General features: G+C 29.7%; 1 protein-coding gene across 1 annotated transcript in view; it reads left to right on the top strand.

Annotated features, from left to right (window-relative positions):
• UBR2 (ubiquitin protein ligase E3 component n-recognin 2) overlaps positions 1–17,383 on the top strand; it is a 155,164-nt gene that overhangs the window by 50,606 nt on the left and 87,175 nt on the right. Inside the window, 7 exon segments of the mRNA XM_031964839.1 lie at positions 2,637–2,767; positions 3,519–3,657; positions 4,003–4,065; positions 12,495–12,615; positions 15,083–15,190; positions 15,618–15,706; positions 16,953–17,051. Coding sequence (XP_031820699.1) covers positions 2,637–2,767; positions 3,519–3,657; positions 4,003–4,065; positions 12,495–12,615; positions 15,083–15,190; positions 15,618–15,706; positions 16,953–17,051 — 750 coding nt within the window.

Genomic DNA, 17,383 nt, shown 5'->3' with positions numbered 1-17,383 from the left:
TAACTATTCTAAATAAATGCCTTCTATTTTGTTTCTATTTCTTTTGCCACAAAAAAAGGGCTGCTGTAAATATTTCAAAGTATTTGGTGAAAATTTTTTCAGTTTTTCATCTCCTTGAACAATATACCTAGCAATGTGATCTCTGGGTCAAAGAGTGCATGTTTGAGTCATTTGTTTAACATAATTACTCATTTACTTCCCAGAATGGGAATTCACAGCTCTGAAAGCAATGCATTATTGTACCTGACTTCTCATGTCAAATTCAGTTTTGAATACTTCTATCTTTTGTGTTCTTTACCAGTTTTCAGGATTTAAGGTAAAACTTGAGTTATTTTATGCGTATTTCTCTTATTATGAGGAAATTTGAGGCAGTAATTCATATGGTTATTATTAGTTTACACTTTTTAATACTTTTGTTTATTGTCTTTTGGCATTTTCTATTTGCATTATGTTATCTGCATATTGTAGATATCGGAGACTTCTTTGAAATATGTTTTTTCTTTAATTATTTTGGTGTTAGAAATATATGTGTGTATCTTGTTTTAGCATTGAAGACTTAGAACTAAAGTGAGAAGGAATTTTTTAAGTCATCTGAATCTCCAACTTTTATATTTTCCAGAATAGGAAACAGATCCAGTAGGGACTAAATATCTTGCCCAAGATTTACAAGTAGTATAGAAAAGATTTTCAATCTAGTTCCTTTGACTTCAATATTAGTGTCTCAGGGACAAGACTTCAAACAGCATAAATTAATTTCACTAGAAGAGTGACTTGTGTTTTTGTATTTAAATTTTTTTATTTTGTTTGTTTCTATATCATCTTAATTTTTTAATATATCTCTTCCCAAATTGCCTTATTTAGTGAGCTCCACTAAAAATAAATAAGAACAAAAGAAAGAAAAAGAAAACAGTTCAGCAAAACTAACCAACAGTATCAGTTAAATTTGTCAGTAGATATGGTGTTCCACATTATAGTTCTTAGTCTCACCAGTGACAATATCTTTTCTTTAAGGATAAGCACATCATTTTAATCATATAATATTCAGACTTGTTTGTTTCTTGTTCTTTCCATTATTGTTGTCATTGTATATATTGTTTTCCCTTTTCTGCAGGCTTTACTCTGCTTCATTTCATGAAAAATTTCCCATGCTTTCAGTTCTTCCTATTGTTTCTCATAATATAGACTTTCCATTATATTCTTGTGCCACAATTTGTTTAACCATTTTTTCATGGATAGCCCAGATTTTAAATTGTTATATATATATATATCATATCCTAATTTCTTTTGTTATTTCTGAACTTCCTAGAAAAAGATCTGCAATTTTCTTAATTAATGTTCTTTGTCATGGCTTTCTTTCTTTTGGCAGTGTCAAGAATTTTTTCCTGTTGTAATTTTGAAGTTATGTAACAATATATAGCATATCTCTGAGAGTTGAATTATAAACATCTTGTCATGGTTTTATGGACTTGATAAATTTTAAAGTATTAAGTTTTCATTTTTAAAATATCTGTGAAATTTTTATAAATGTTGTTCAATCATTTTTTTAGTCAGGTCTCTTTGTGATCCTATTTGGAGTTTTCTGGGCAGGGATACTGGAATGGTTTGCCATTTCCTTCTCCCACTTATTTTACAGATAAGGAACTGAGGCAAACAGGGTTAAGTGACTTACCTAGAGTTACACAGCTTGTAAGTATCTGAGACTAGATTTGAACTCAGAAAGATGAGTGGTTCTAAGTCGTATTTTGATTTAACTTCCAGATACTTAATTTGTTTTGTGAAGTTCCTCAGAATCCTTATCCATTTTAGCTGTTTTTTGAGATTGTCTTTCCACTTCCATTCTGTTTGTTCATAATTTTAAGTATAAAGATGACTCTGCTTTTGATTCATTATTTAGATATTTCTAGATTTTTGTATTATTCATATTGATTATAGTTTTCTCATTTTCTTATTATCTTTTTGGTATTATTTAGTGCTAGCTCATTCTGTGATTCTTTTTAACTACAATAATTTCTTTTATTGCTTATTGTTTTCAGTGCTCATTTTTCCTTGAATCCTTTAAATGTTTCATTATCCACTTGAAGATGTCTAAGGGGGAATACCTTCTGTAATTTATTTTTCTGTCTTCATCATTCTTCATACTTTGGCCTTTGCTTTAGTTGAGCCATGCTTTACAAAAATTGTTTTTATGTTCTTTTATCTTTTGTGACCTCTTCTGTCCCTTATTTGATGAAAAATTTTCCCATCCTTTTCTGGAGGGAGAAGGGGAATCAGCTCTCAATCTTTTCCAAGAGCTCCTGGCTCTTGCCTATCTAATCTCTCCTTTTCCATATTTTAACTGTTATTAAACAGTTTTGATGATTACTGCTTTGTTATATTGTCATAAAATGATATTTTAGGGTGATTAACTGGAAATATTGTGAGATATATGTATTTACATATATGTATATGTGTGTATGTATTTGTATATAGTAAGACTGATGGCAAAGTGGCCCATAAGGCTGATGTGTAGTAGTCATATGAGAAAATAAGAGCCTGAATAGGATGGTAACTATGAGAATATAAATTTTTTTATACATATATACATAAAAAAAGAAAGTAATATATATAGTTTCATTCCACTGTGACATTCTTTTCAGGATCCTCTTATACATTTAACAGAAGATATGATCGCAAGAACCTACAATATTTTTGCAATCATGTTTCGTTATGCAGTAGATATATTAACATGGGAGAAAGAAAATGAACTACCACCAGATTTAGAGGTGGTGTAAGTATAAAACTTGTTTGTCCTTTGTGTTTTTGTGTTTGGTGGGGTCCTTAATGAATTATTTCTATAGAGATCATTAAGCTTTGGATACACAGGGATTTGTTATAGAAGCCATTCCTGAGTCCAGAAGATAGTGAAAATAAACTAGATGTTAAACATCAGAGTCTGTTATTGAATAAAGTTAGATTAAGTTAGATTAGTTTATAATATTAGATTTTCAGGTTTGTATTTTAAGGGAAACTAGAAATGATGAAAAAAAAAGTTTAAACCATTTTGAGTTATAGTTGTATCCTTATTCTTTTTAGTTTTTGTCTTGTGAAATAACAGCACTTTGGTGACAGCTGGATAAAACATTACTCTTTATTTTTACAAGGCTTAAGGTAAAGTTTTAGAAGATCTGAACTGTTTGTATTAATGTTTGACTCTAAATCATAAACATACATCCCAAAGAATCAAGTACTCAGTATGATAGGAAATAGTGGCTTCAGTCTTAGTTAGCTTATTCATAAATTGGAAGATGGCCAATTATAGACAATTAAGATTTTGCAATGAGCAATATAAGCAATAAATTTTGAGCTTGTTTATTATGAATGGTTAGATAGAAAAACTAAACTATCAGATAGCTTACCCTTGACTTTTTTAGTGAAAATAGTGAAAACCTAGACTCAATGATTCCACTTAGTGCTGTAACCATAATAATTTTTTTTTAAATTTCAGAAACCAGTAATTACATGATTTCTTAATCCCACAGAGGGAAGAGTGACACCTATTATTGCATGCTGTTTAATGATGAGGTTCATACATATGAACAAGTAATTTATACTCTTCAGAAAGCTGTTAACTGCACTCAGAAAGAAGCCATTGGCTTTGCAACCACAGTAGATCGAGATGTAAGTAATTTCATTTTATTAATGATGTAAAAAAGAGGATCTTTTAAAAATAATTTTAACATTTAATTTTATATAGTTACTTTTCTTGGAGATAATTATAGTGCATCTGAGATATTTTTTTTTTCCTAAATGTAATTGAACTTTAAGATGTAATTTATTGAATGTTACTCAAAAAAAATTTTTGAAAGTTTGACAATGCACATCTTTGAATTTGTTTTCCATCTAATAACAGGATCAGTCATTACTTATTTGAAATCGTATAATTTTTTTAAGAGTTCAAAAATGTTTTTCTCATTTAAACTTATTTATGTTGATTGTAATTCAGAACTTTCTTTTTATCCTAAGGGACGTAGGTCAGTTCGATATGGAGATTTCCAGTACTGTGAACAAGCAAAATCAGTGATTGTGGTAAGTAATATTAGCACCATTCTGTTTTATGTTACAGCAGATCTCAATTCCAAAATTTGTTGGGTTTTTTATGTATTTAATTTCTCTTTTCATTTTAAGATTTACTTTACCAAAAAATTTTAAGTTGTATTACATATTGTATATGGCTATTATACATAGTTATCCTCCCTACTCCAATTGTTTAATAGTTATAATTGAGATTTAGGGCCTGTACAAATTTTAGATAAGGCTTATTTTTCTTCTACCTTCTCTCTGATACCTATGTGTCAAAACAATGGTATTCTATAATGACATTCCTCTAGAAAAGTTTATAGAACATCTATAGGAAGGGATTTCAGGCAATTCCATTGGAATGAAATTGATATATTAGCATCCAAACTTTTCAATTCAAGGAGACTTTGCCTTTCTGGTTTCTGAAATCTTGTGTACAAGGGAAGGACATTTGCTGTAATAGCACACCCGATACTAGAGTAACAACATTGTTATTCAAATAAACAAAATATTCCTTACAATTAGTGACTGTTTCCTTATTGTAAAATTGTATAAGGTTGGACAACATGACATCTGAGATCTCTCCCAACTCTCTATGATGCTCTAATTCTTTTAGAAATTTTCTGTTCATTGTTTTTATTATAACAAAAATCTTCTTGTTACATTTTATATGAATATAATCTAAGTTTAACATTGCTCCCTCTTCAGGAGTAGTGAAGTAAAAGGTACAAATCTGATAATAAAATATTTAGGTATGTAGTAATAATGAATACGAAGAACTGCTTTTGGCTAGCAAATGTAATATGGATTTAATTTTTCCTCATAATTTAATTTTTGGGACTTATTTCTTGCCTTTTTTAGTAATTTGTTGTCAGAAAGGCAATCTACTGTAGCAGTAGTAAGCATTGGATTCAGAATTCCTGGATTGAAATCTCAGGTCTTGCACTTATAAACTATGGGACCTTGGGGAAGTAACTGGACTTCTCTGGGGCTATTTTCTTATCTGTAAAGTGAAAGATTTACACTGTAATGACTTGAGATCCCTTCTCTTTTTAAATGTGTCATTTCTAACTAAAGAAATACATTTAGACAATATTTTCAGGTTTTCAAAGGTTAGCACCTGTGAGAGATAAGTTCTAGAAGTATTATAGATGGAGAAATTTTTTCTCTAGTACTCTTCACATATTGCTTAAATATCGACTGCATTTTACTCACATAATAGTCTTTATGTTTGCTGTTCTTACTTTGTATTTGGGTTAGTAAGTTTAACTTTCAGGAGGTTTCTCTACTATTAAGAAGTACTAAACCTAAATTTTTAGGATTACATTACCACAAGTTGTCAATAATTGCGTTTGAATTTTGTATTTTCTGCCTCACCAAGCTTGTATCATGGTGAGAAGAATAATATTGAGGTTAACCTTATTTATCCTTTTTTAAAAATCTGTATAATTTTTTAAACTAAATTATTTATTAAAACACAAGCAGCAAGGAACATTTTCAGATAATACATAAAAAGTCAGATTTTTTTTTAAATAGCACATTTTTTTCTTTTATATTTTTAATTATTATCTGTCTTAACTTGATCTTATATTAATTACTTTCCCAAACCTACTTATAAATTATTAACCTATTTTGAATGTATTTTACAGTCAAACTTGAGGTCAATTTAGAATTAAGAAATGCCTTTGAACCTTTCTTCAGTTAAGTAAGTGCTAGATAATGCCAGATTGATTTGGTTGTTTTGTGTTTTCTTATACACTTCATTCCAGGATGAAAACTTTTGCCTTCTGGCAGTGCTCCAAAAGTAGGAAAGAAGCCAGATACTTTGCTAAAATTTCTTGCCATCAGCTGGGAACTACATTCATTTCTTCTTTTCAGTCAAAAGAGAATAATCCACTCTTTCAAATTAAAGGGATGGAAAAATTCCCCCTCCTACTAAGAAATAAAAATATTACTTCTCCTGGCAGCTAAGGTTACCATAATGACTTAAAACTTTTACAGAAAATATAGAGCTTACATCTTTTGGAACAAAATATTTTTAAACAAAAATTTGCTTTTTCAACAGAAATTTAAATTTTAAATTTAAATAACAAAATCCTGGAACATGTATTTAAGCAGTAAAATTGGGTTTTGCTTCTAGTAGCTCCTTATTCGTAGTCTTTGTGTAAGATTTCTGTGATCAGTAAATAAAAAAATACTTAAATTAAGGAGTTTAGAATACATAACCATTTCATGTAACTCAACTGGTTACTGGTTGTACCAGTAACTGGTGGTAATTAATATCCTTAACAGGGAACTTTTTTTATTTTTTATTTTTATTTTTAATTTATTTATTCTTTTTTAGTCATAGTATTTTATTTTTCTAAATACATGTAAAGATAGTTTTTAACATTCGTTTTTGTAAGACTTTGTGTTCCAAATTTTTCTCCCTTCCTTATTTTCCCCCTCCCCAAGACAGCAAACCATCTGATATAAGTTAGCCATGTGAAATTGTTTTAAACTTATTTCCATATTTGTTATAGTGTGCAAGAAAAATCAAACCAAAGTGGGGGGGGAGAAATATGAGAAATAAAAAGCAAGCAAACAAAAAAAGGTTGAAATAATATGCTTCAATCTACATTCAGTCACCATACTTCTCTTTCTGGATGCGGATGGCATTTTTCATCCCAAGCCTATTGGAAGTATCTTGAGTTACCACATTGTTTAGAAGAGTCACATAAAGAACAACTTTTAAAATTGATGCATCATGTTTAACTTGTATGAGACTGCCTGCCATCTAGGGGAGAGGGTGGAGGGAAGGAAGGGAAAAGTTGGAACAGAAGTGATTGCAAGGGTCAATGTTGAAAAATTATCTATGCATATGTTCTTTCAATAAAAAGCTATGATAATAAAAAATTGATGCATCAGCATTTGTTAATTCTTAGAACAAAACTTTTCTATTATTATTATAGCTTTTTATTTACAAGTTATATGCATGGGTAATTTTACAGCATTGACAATTGCCAAACTTTTTGTTCCAATTTTTCCCCTCCTTGCTCCCACCCCCTCCCCCAGATGGCAAGTTGACCAATACATGTTAAATATGTTAAAGTATAAATTAAATACAATATAAGTATACATGTCCAAACAGTTATTAGAACAAAAAAAATTTTTTTTTAATCCATTCATTAACAAGTTTGATAGAAAAAAATTTTAATTTGAAAGTAATTGAGGGAAGATAGCAGAATAAGGCAGGAAATTATCTGGCTCCCTCCAAAGTAATTTAAAAGTAATACCTTAAAGTGAATTTTAGAGTAGCAGAAATAATCCAAATTCCGGGTAGAAAAAGTTTCAGAATCAGAAGAAGATAATGAAGTCAAAATAGCTATTTGTAAAGCTTTAGGAAAAATGAAAATGATCTTAAGCCCCAAAAGAGTTCTTTGAAGAGCTTTAAAAGGACTTTAAAAATCAATAAGAAAAAGAAGTGAACAATGCAAGAAAATCAAGAATATTGTAAAAAAGAGATCTAAAAATTCACTGAAGAAAATAACTATATGAAAATTAGAATTGATGTATATTTAATTTATATCATATTACTTGCTATCTTGGAGGAGGTTAGGAAGGGAAGCAGAAAACTTTGGAACACAAAGTCTTGCAACAATGAATGCTGAAAATTCTTTACATGTATTTGGAAAAATAAAATACTATTGAAATTTTAAAAAAAATAGAATTGAGCAAAAAACTTAAAAGTGTTTTAAAAAGAAAACACTACAATTGGGCAAGGGGAAAAATGGATATTTAATGAATTTAAGGACTTTTGGGCATTCTTGAGGAAAAGACTAATATTGAACAGAAAAGATGACTTAGAATACAAAAATCAGGAGAAATATAAGAAAGTAAACATGAAAGACTAATCATGAGGGATTTAATAAGGTTAAAAGGTTTACTTCTTATATAAAAATGATATTTGTAACTCTTAATATTAAATGTTATCATTACTAGGGTAGTTAGAGTATATATGAATGGAAGTTTTGGATTTGAGTTGATTATGATGGGCTCATTCTAAAAAATAAAATTGGGTAAGGAGAGGTTAAATTAGCTCATAAAAAAGAGCCATAAATGGAAGAACTATTACAATAGAGAGGGGGAAGATAAGGGGTAGGGCAGGTAATGTAGGAACCTTATTATTATTGGAACTGGGCAAAAGAGGGAGTAACAATACATCTAGCTGGGTATAAAAATCTTCTTAACTTACAAAGGAATAGAATAAGGAAGTATGTGTGCATTAGGAGGGCAGTGATCAAAAGTAAATTAGACTCTGGAGGAAGAATAAAGTAAAAAGAGAAGGGTAAAAATAGGATGGGGAAAATACACAGTGATTATAACTTTGAATATGAATGGGATGAACTCGCCCATAAAAAGGATTAAAAATGAGAACCCCAAAATATGTGGTTTATAAGAAACACATTTACAAATGAAAGGCACAGAGTAAAAATAAAAGACTGGTGTAGAATTTGTTATGCTTCAGCTGAAATTTTTTTTAAAAGCGGGGGTTGTAATCACTTCAGACAAAGTTAAAGCTAAAATAGATTTAATTTTAAAAGATACTCAGGCAAACTGTATCATGTTAAAAGGTATCATAGATAATTAAATCATGTCAATACTAAACATAAATGCACCAAATGCTATCACTTTCAGATTTATAAAGGAAAAAATAAATTATAGGTGGAAATAGATAGCAAAAATCTACTAATGGAAGATTCAATTTTTGCTTCTCAGAATTAGATAAATCTAACCAAAAAATAAGAAAGAAGTCAAAGAAATAAGTGGAATATTAGATAAGTTAGATAGGATGACACTGAGAGAAAGTTGAATGAACAGAACAGAATATACCTTTTTTTTTCCAGTGGTATATGACATCTTTGTAAAAAAATTAACCACATATTAGGGCATAAATCCTTTATAGTCAGATGCAGAAAAGCAGAAATATTACATGCATCTTTTTTAGGTCATAATGCAATTTAAAATTGAATGTAATAAAGAAACAGAATAGAAATTAATTACATTTAATAAAGAACCATGGAAATATAGTAAATCACCTTATATTAAAGAATGAGTGAGTTAAAGCACAAATTATAGAAACAATAACTAATTTTATTAAAGAGAATGAAACACCATACCAAAATATATGGAATGCAGCAAAAGCAGCAATCAAAGAAAAATTTATATCTAAATGCTTACATCAATAAAATAGAGAAAGAATACACCAATGAATTGGTTGTTCATTTTAAAAAAACTAGAAAAAGAACAAATTTTAAATCCCCAGTTTTAAATGATCTCAGAAATTAAAGATTAAGATGATATAACTGAATGTAAGAAAATCATTGAATTAATAGTCAAATTAGGAAATGATCTTGTGAAAAAACAAACAAAAAATAAAATAGATAAAACATTGGTTACTATGATTTTTTAAATGGGAGAAAACCAAATCACTATAAAAGGGTAAATATACTACTATTGAAGATGAAATTAAAGCAGTTATTAGCTGATATATTAAAACAGTTTTAAAGTTTAAGTGAAGAATACTTACAAAAATATAAACTCTACAGATTAACAGAAAAGAAAATAGAATATTTAATTAAATAAAGCTGTTTTAGAAAAAAAGAAATTGAACAGCCAATAAATAAGTTTCCTGTGGGAAAAAAAATGAGGATCAGATGGATTTAAAAGTGAATTCTACCAAGTACTTATCAACTAATTCCATTATTGAATAAATTATTTGGAATAATAGGCAACAAAGTGAAACAAATATGGTGCTGATACCTAAAGCAGGAAGAGCAAAAACAGAAAGAAAATTACAGATTAGTTTCACTAATTAATATTTATGCAAAAATCCTAAATAAAATACTAGGTGACTAAAACAATATATTACAAAAATTATACATTGTGACCAAGTGGGAATTGTATCATGAATGTAAGACTGGTTCACTATAAAAATAGCTATTAACATAATAATTTCAGAAAAAATTTTCAACAAAATGTAGCACTCGTTTTTATTAAAAACATATGAAGGCATAGATGTTAATAAATTTTTTTCTTAAAATGGTAATAAGCTTCTAGTTAAAATCTTCAACAGACATTACCTGTAATGGGAATGAGGTACAATATAGCCTTCCCAGTAAGACCAAGGATGTGCATTATCAGCAGTATTATTTAACACAGTCCTAGAAATGTTGGCAAAACCATTAAGAGAAGAAAAAGGAAACTGAACAAATCATAATGGGCAATTAGGAAAGAAAACTGTTCTTTTGCATATGATTTAATAGTTTACTTGGAAAATCCTATATATGCAACTAAAAATTAGATGAAGCAATAATTCTTGCAAAGTAGCAGGTTGTAAAATAAATCTACATAAATCATCAGAATTTTATATATCACCAAAAAAAGATCTGTGAAAAGAAATAGTAAGAAGTATTTCAGTTAAAAATAACCAAAGACAGTATAAAATACTTGGGAGTGTACTTGCCAAGACAAACACAAGAATTATGTGAACATAATTATAAAACACTTCTTATATGAATTGTCAGAATTAAATAATTGGAGAAATAATAATTGTTCATTGGTTGGCTGAGCCAATGTAATAAAAATGACCATTCTTCCTAAACTAGTTTACTCATTCAGTGCCATCCCAGTTAAACTACCAAAAAAATTTTTTTTAAATTCATTTGAAAGAAAAAAATGTAAAGAATATTTAAGGAGTTAATGGGAGAAAAAATGTAAAGGAAGGAGGTCCAGCAGTAGCAGATTTTAGATGTATATTTATAACGTGGTAATTATCAAAACTAGCTAGTACTGGCTAAGAAAAAAATGGTGGATCAGTGCAGTAGATTGGGCATACACAGTAGTCTTTGATTATGGTAATCTTGTGTTTGACAGATGTAAAGTTTTAAGCTTTTGGGATAAGAACTCACTAATAAAATTGTTGAGGAAAACTAAAAAGCAATCTGGGAGAAATTAGATATAGACCAATATGTATTTTAAAAATTATTTTTATTTTTAAATTCTTTTTAAAAAATTTATAATTTTTCTAGTTATGCAAAACCAATTTTTAACATTCTTTGTAAAACTTTGAGTTCCAGATTCTCTCCCATTCTCCCTTCCTATTCCCCCTCACTGAGAATGCAAATAATTCAATGTAGGTTATGTATAGGTAGTTATGCAAAGCAATTCCATAATGTTGTTAAAGAAAGCACAGACCAACTCCTCCTTCCCTCTCAAAAAAACTAAAAATAAAGTAAAAATAAATTCTTCAATCAGTATTCAGATATTATCAGTTCTTCCTCCAGGTATGGATAGCATTCTTCATTATAATTTTTCATCTTCAAAGTTACATAGACGAATATCTTACACCACTTACCAAGATAAGGAAAAATGGGTATATGACCTAAGCATAAAGGGAGATATAAATAAATTAGAAGGACATGGAATATATTACCTATCAGATAAGTAAGAGAGAATTTATAAATAAACAAGAGATAGAGATAGGATAATTTTGATTACTTTAAATTAATAATTTAATATTTTTGTTTTTTCCCCAATTACATGGAAAGGCATTTTTAACATTCTTTTTTTCTTGCATTGTGAAAACTTTGAATCCATGATTCAAGTCTATTAGTGAAGATGCTAGGGTTCTTTTCTAGGATTTTTTTCATTGTATTCCCATAAATCCTCCAAAAACCTACTTAACATAAGAGAGACATTCCTCTTCCTTTTTCAGTGTTAATGTTGTTCCATCATTGTTAATAAATAAAGGACCATTTGGAGAGCAGCGACGTGGTGCAGTGGATAGAGCACCAACTCTGAATTTAGGAGAACCTGAGTTCAAATCTGGTCTCAGACACTTAACACTTCCTAGCTGTGTGGCCCTGGGCAAGTCACTTAACTCCAATTGCCTCAGCAAAAAATACACAAACAAAAATAAATAAATAGAATAAAGTGCCATTTGACCTCTCTGTCATCCTTTATTTTTATTACATATAGTATGTATACATGGATCATTTTTTTTTTTCCATTCACAAATAGCTTCAAGTCTTTTGCACCAGTTTTTACGTTTAAATCGTCTTTAATAATGTGCTACAATCTTGCTTATACACAAATCTTTTATTTTTCCTTTTGGGCATCAAATTCAATATTAAAAAAAACCCTCTTCATTTATTTTTTCAAATGATTTATATATAATACTATATCATTCAGAATCTTAAGAACCTTTTAGGTGGTTTGCAATTTTATTTTTCTTAGACTAAAGTTTTTCATCTAAATAGCATCACTGAAACATTGTTGGCCTTTAAGAATGGAGCTTTTGCAGACTTGGGCAATTAAAGATCATAACTATATTAAATAAACTAGTACTCAAATCTCTCTTTAAGTTCTGTTATTCATTCTGCTTTTTTTTTTTTAAGAGAAATACCAGTCGACAGACTAAACCATTGAAAGTGCAAGTTATGCATTCATCTATTGTTGCACATCAGAGTTTTGGTTTGAAGCTTTTGACTTGGCTTGGCAGTATTATTGGATATTCAGGTATGTTATCCATTTTCTTAATAATGGCTAAATATTATTAAGAAATGTAGCATTATATCTAAATATTTGAAAAAACAGAAAGTGAAGAGAATTTTTAAATTAAATCTGATGCCTTCAACAACTCCCCCCACCACCTAATTATTTGCAGGTGTAAATATACTTGAGAAAATTTATATTGTTCATAGTTTGACTCTATTGGTGTTAGTCATGTTTAAACTTGGGTTTTTTTTTTTTTTTTGATGTTTTATTGTTGTTGTTTTGCTACCAAGATGTTTTCCTTTATAGTTTTGTCATTAAGATCCTGACTAATTTGTTTTATAATTTAATTAAAATAGAACATCTTGCTTTGTTTTCCTCCATATAGTTTGAGAATTTGCCTATAAGATGTTTTGTATGTGTAGTCATTAGAGAATTCAGAGCCATCATTGTTCTCTTCTCATATGCCTACCAAAGACCAAAAAGCAAACTTTATTCATGACAGGGAAGGGAAGAGCAGGGGTGTGTCTGAGGTATTCCACGTACTTTATTGAAGAGAGTGCTGAAGCAGAGGAATGACTGAGAATTTTCAAATGTTTTTGTTAAATAGCTGGAATATTCTTGCCTTTGAGGTTTTTTTTAAGAACATTATTTTGTGCCTTATGAAAATAGGAGATTCTGGAAATTTAGGGGAATTTATTTACTGGTCTATTAAATTGACAATGAATTTCACAGATTTCATTATGCCTTCATTAAAATTGTTTTCTTTGATGCTAATAAATGAGAATATTGATATTTTAATTTCTCTTAATTTTCCCTCAAAAGGAAAATTTCTCATGAGAATTCTTGACAGTCCCTTTGTTAGGACTTCATAATTTTTTTAATGTTATTATTATTATTTGAAAATTTAGAGAAATTTTTATCCATTTTTTAAGAGCATAGATCTCCCTGGCTTCCCAGGCTGGAAGTGTAACAACCCTTTGTGCCTCAAAGCCAGTGTTGATTGGCACAGGAATTTTGACCTCCATTTCTAAACTGGGCAGATTTGCCCCTTTTTAAGCATCCTGATGAACCCTCACTCTTCAGGATTCACTATGTCGATTCTGAAGTTACTGTAGAAACATACAATGTATTATTCATAAATCCCGAGGTCAAACAATATACCTCTCCAATAATGGATACAGGTGTATATCACCACACATGGCTTAAGTATTTTTATTAAAGTAAAAAACCAACAAACCCTTGTTTTCCTAATGATCTTAACATTGGAAAGTGACACCCAGGAGTGATTATGGATTGTCCATTATATTGATTATGGAGGGAAAGGCAACTTTATTTGAATACTGTTTGGGAGGACATAATTTGGAAACTCTTGGTTTGCTTTGTTAATTTTTGTCTTATTAATTATTTGATATTCACTTTGAAATAGAAAATATATTTTAGTAATTTTGTCACAGATTAGAATCTTAATATTTGTTATATTATGAATTACATTTTAGGTTTTGTTAACCTGTTGGCACTTGCATGCCTCCTTAGTATTATTTTTCTAATTGAAGTTGGATTATGAAAATATGAAAATATAAGTATTATTTATAAATAAGTGTTACCTATAAAATAGATGTAGAACATAGATTTAGAGGTGGAAAGGTCTTTAGAGTTCATTGAGTCGTCCTTCCCCCTCCCCATTTTACAGATGAGGAAACTGAAGCCCAGAGAGGTGAAGTGCTTGCCCAAGGTCACAAAGGTAGTAAGTGGTAGTCAGGATTTGAACCCAAGTCCTTTGATTCCCAATCTAATACTTATATATTTACTGAATTTTTAATCCTGATTTAGCTGGCACATAAGGTTGCTTCAAGTTTTATATATGAATATTGATAGTAGTAAACTAGTTGTTAGCATGAAATTTGCTCAAAGAAAATTATAATAGTATGCACCTATAAATATTGTATATACTTACATGTGTTTTATATATACACACTGCTGCATTTTTTGTAAAGAAAGCATTTTCCTTATTATTACTTTGGTATAATAGGCAGTGTAACTATTATTATTAGAGTATTTAGTATTATTAGAGTATTTCTATTCCTTAGACTATGGAATAGAAAGGGTTATGAGAAAAGTAAATCTCAGAGCTGGGATTAGAATCCCCAGATCTTTTTATGCTCTTTCTCCTGTTCCATAGCTTCCATTGGTGATTGGCAGCTCATTTTTTTTCTTAATGAAGTTTTTTTGAAGCATGAGAATTCATTATTTCCACTTTCTTATTCCCTTTTAAAGGTGCAAATTTTAATGTAGAGTTATAAACCACTTTGTGAGTTGGCCATTTTGTAAAGAATTCGTAAATTGCTGATCCTTTTCATTTTTTTATAGCTATGTTTGAGTTTTTAAGAGCATATGTAGAACAGCTAGATTTAACTTGATTTGTATTGAAATCTCTATTTAAAAGATGGCTGAAGTAGTTGTTTTACCCCTACTTTGTGTCTTTTTAAAGATGGACTTCGTCGAATATTATGTCAGGTTGGTTTACAGGAAGGACCAGATGGTGAAAACTCTTCTCTTGTGGATAAATTGATGCTCTGTGATTCAAAATTATGGAAAGGTGAGTCTCTTTTAATTTTCTTTAAAAGTTGGAAAGAAAATATATTCAGATTAGTAGAGGAATCTTTTTTGAAAAGTTCATTTTATAAAATGTGTTTAATGATTTTATATTTTGAGTAATTATTAGATAGTTAAACCTTAGTAGTTTTTTTAATATTCTTTTGCGAATAGAAATTCAATTTCATTTTTAGGCAGAAAGTTAAAGTGCAAATTCAAATATATTTTCACTTTTGCTGTGTTTAATAAGGTTGTTTTTATAATATAACTCAAAAGCAAATATGAATTTTAATATCTGCTAGTGAAGCACAAATGTACTGTCCCAGAAGAGCTAAAGCTAAACCCCTGAAGTTTACAATACAGTTTCAAAATTCCTTGGAAATAACTTTCTTTCTTGCTTTCCTCATATACCCTGATCTTTTCCTTAATAGGAGCTAGGAGTGTCTATCATCAATTGTTCATGAGCAGTTTACTTATGGATTTAAAATATAAGAAACTATTTGCCATCCACTTTGCAAAAGTAAGTAGTTTTTCAACTTTGAAAACCTCTAAAATAAGCAGCATAAATAATGGATTAGTTCAGGCTTATAATACATAGAACTGGCTATTTAACAGCTGATAGGAGAATCACAATATTTCAGAACTGGAAAGGACTTTACTCATCAGCCATCTAGTCATACTAACTACAGCATACCTAACAAGTGGTCATCGAACTGTTTCTTGAAGATCTTCAGTGAGTAGTAACCCACTCCTATCTCATGATGCAGACATTTGAACATTATTAATCGTTAGTATTTTTTTTCTTTACATGTAACCTAAATTTTCTACATGTCTCATAGTTCTTTAGGGCCAAACATTTAAATCTACTTAATATAAATACCTATACAAATATGTACATAAGTACATAAATAAGTACAAATTGAATTTGTGAAATAGATTGGGGTCCAAAAGAAAATTTTAATAAAGAGGTAACTCTTTTCTTATTTTTTGTTAATTAACCTTTTTGTGCCATGGTATCCCTTTGCTAATCTGATGAAGCCTATGAACTCTTTTTCAGAATAATGTTTTAAAATGCTATAAAATAAAATACATAGGATTATAATGACGATAAATTTTATTGAAAGGTAATTATCAAAATATTTTAGTTAAAAATAAATTGATGGACTCTCAGGTCAATAATCTTTGACTCCATGTTTATACCAATACAATGTATATATCCATATTCTTAATTCTGAATGGTATTTGAAATGACAAAATGAAAATGGAGAATTTAAAGCTATCATCACTGTGAAATTAAAGTGCTGTCCCTTCTGTGGACTTTTAGATATAGAGAATTAGTTTAATAAGTGCTATCTGCTCTAAAAGCCATGAATTCTAGGTGATGTACATTTGGATTTTCTCTCCTTATGGCAGCCCAAAATTGAATCATCTATCCTGTAGGTTTCAGCTACAATAAATTAAGCCCAAGGAATAACATCATCAGGAACTATAATATTGTTGATATTTACCTCCTCTATTATATGATAATATTTTGGGAACTACTTGTATCTTATTGTCAGTACTAAGATGCTACTGTGTGCCTCACAGATAACAACAATAAAACTAGTATTAGTTCTAAGAGATTATTCGAATGCCTTTAAGGGGGAGGAACACTCATTTTTATACTTGTACTATCTCTTTGAATTTCCTCAGTACAGACTATTCATTATAACTATTAAAAATTTGGTCCGTGTGGATTAGAGGTGAATTTCCCCCTTGTTGTTTAGAATTACCAGCAGTTGCAGAGAGATTTTATGGAGGATGATCACGAGCGAGCAGTGTCGGTGACTGCTCTATCTGTCCAGTTCTTCACTGCACCTACTCTGGTGAGTAGTGCTTGTCTTTTCTTCTTAACTGATAGTTGGCACTCCTTGCCTTTTTTTGCCTTCTTAATAGAACTATGAGCGTTTGCAGAGTGATTATGTGACAGATGACCACGACAGAGAGTTTTCAATCGCAGACCTCTCGGTACAGATATTCACAGTTCCTTCACTTGTAAGTACTGAAAGATTAAGAAGAATTTTCCTATTTTCTGTTAGCACTGCAGCCTTAAATTTTAGACTATTGAGATTTACATATGCTTAAATATGGTAATGTTCCACCTATTTTGAAAGCCTACTTTAAGACAACTTCAATCACTTGGAACATAGCAACATAA

Source organism: Sarcophilus harrisii, chromosome 4 (assembly GCF_902635505.1).
Source record: "Sarcophilus harrisii chromosome 4, mSarHar1.11, whole genome shotgun sequence".
Classification (NCBI taxonomy): Eukaryota; Metazoa; Chordata; class Mammalia; order Dasyuromorphia; family Dasyuridae; genus Sarcophilus; species Sarcophilus harrisii.
This window is presented reverse-complemented; position numbering and strand designations above follow the sequence as displayed.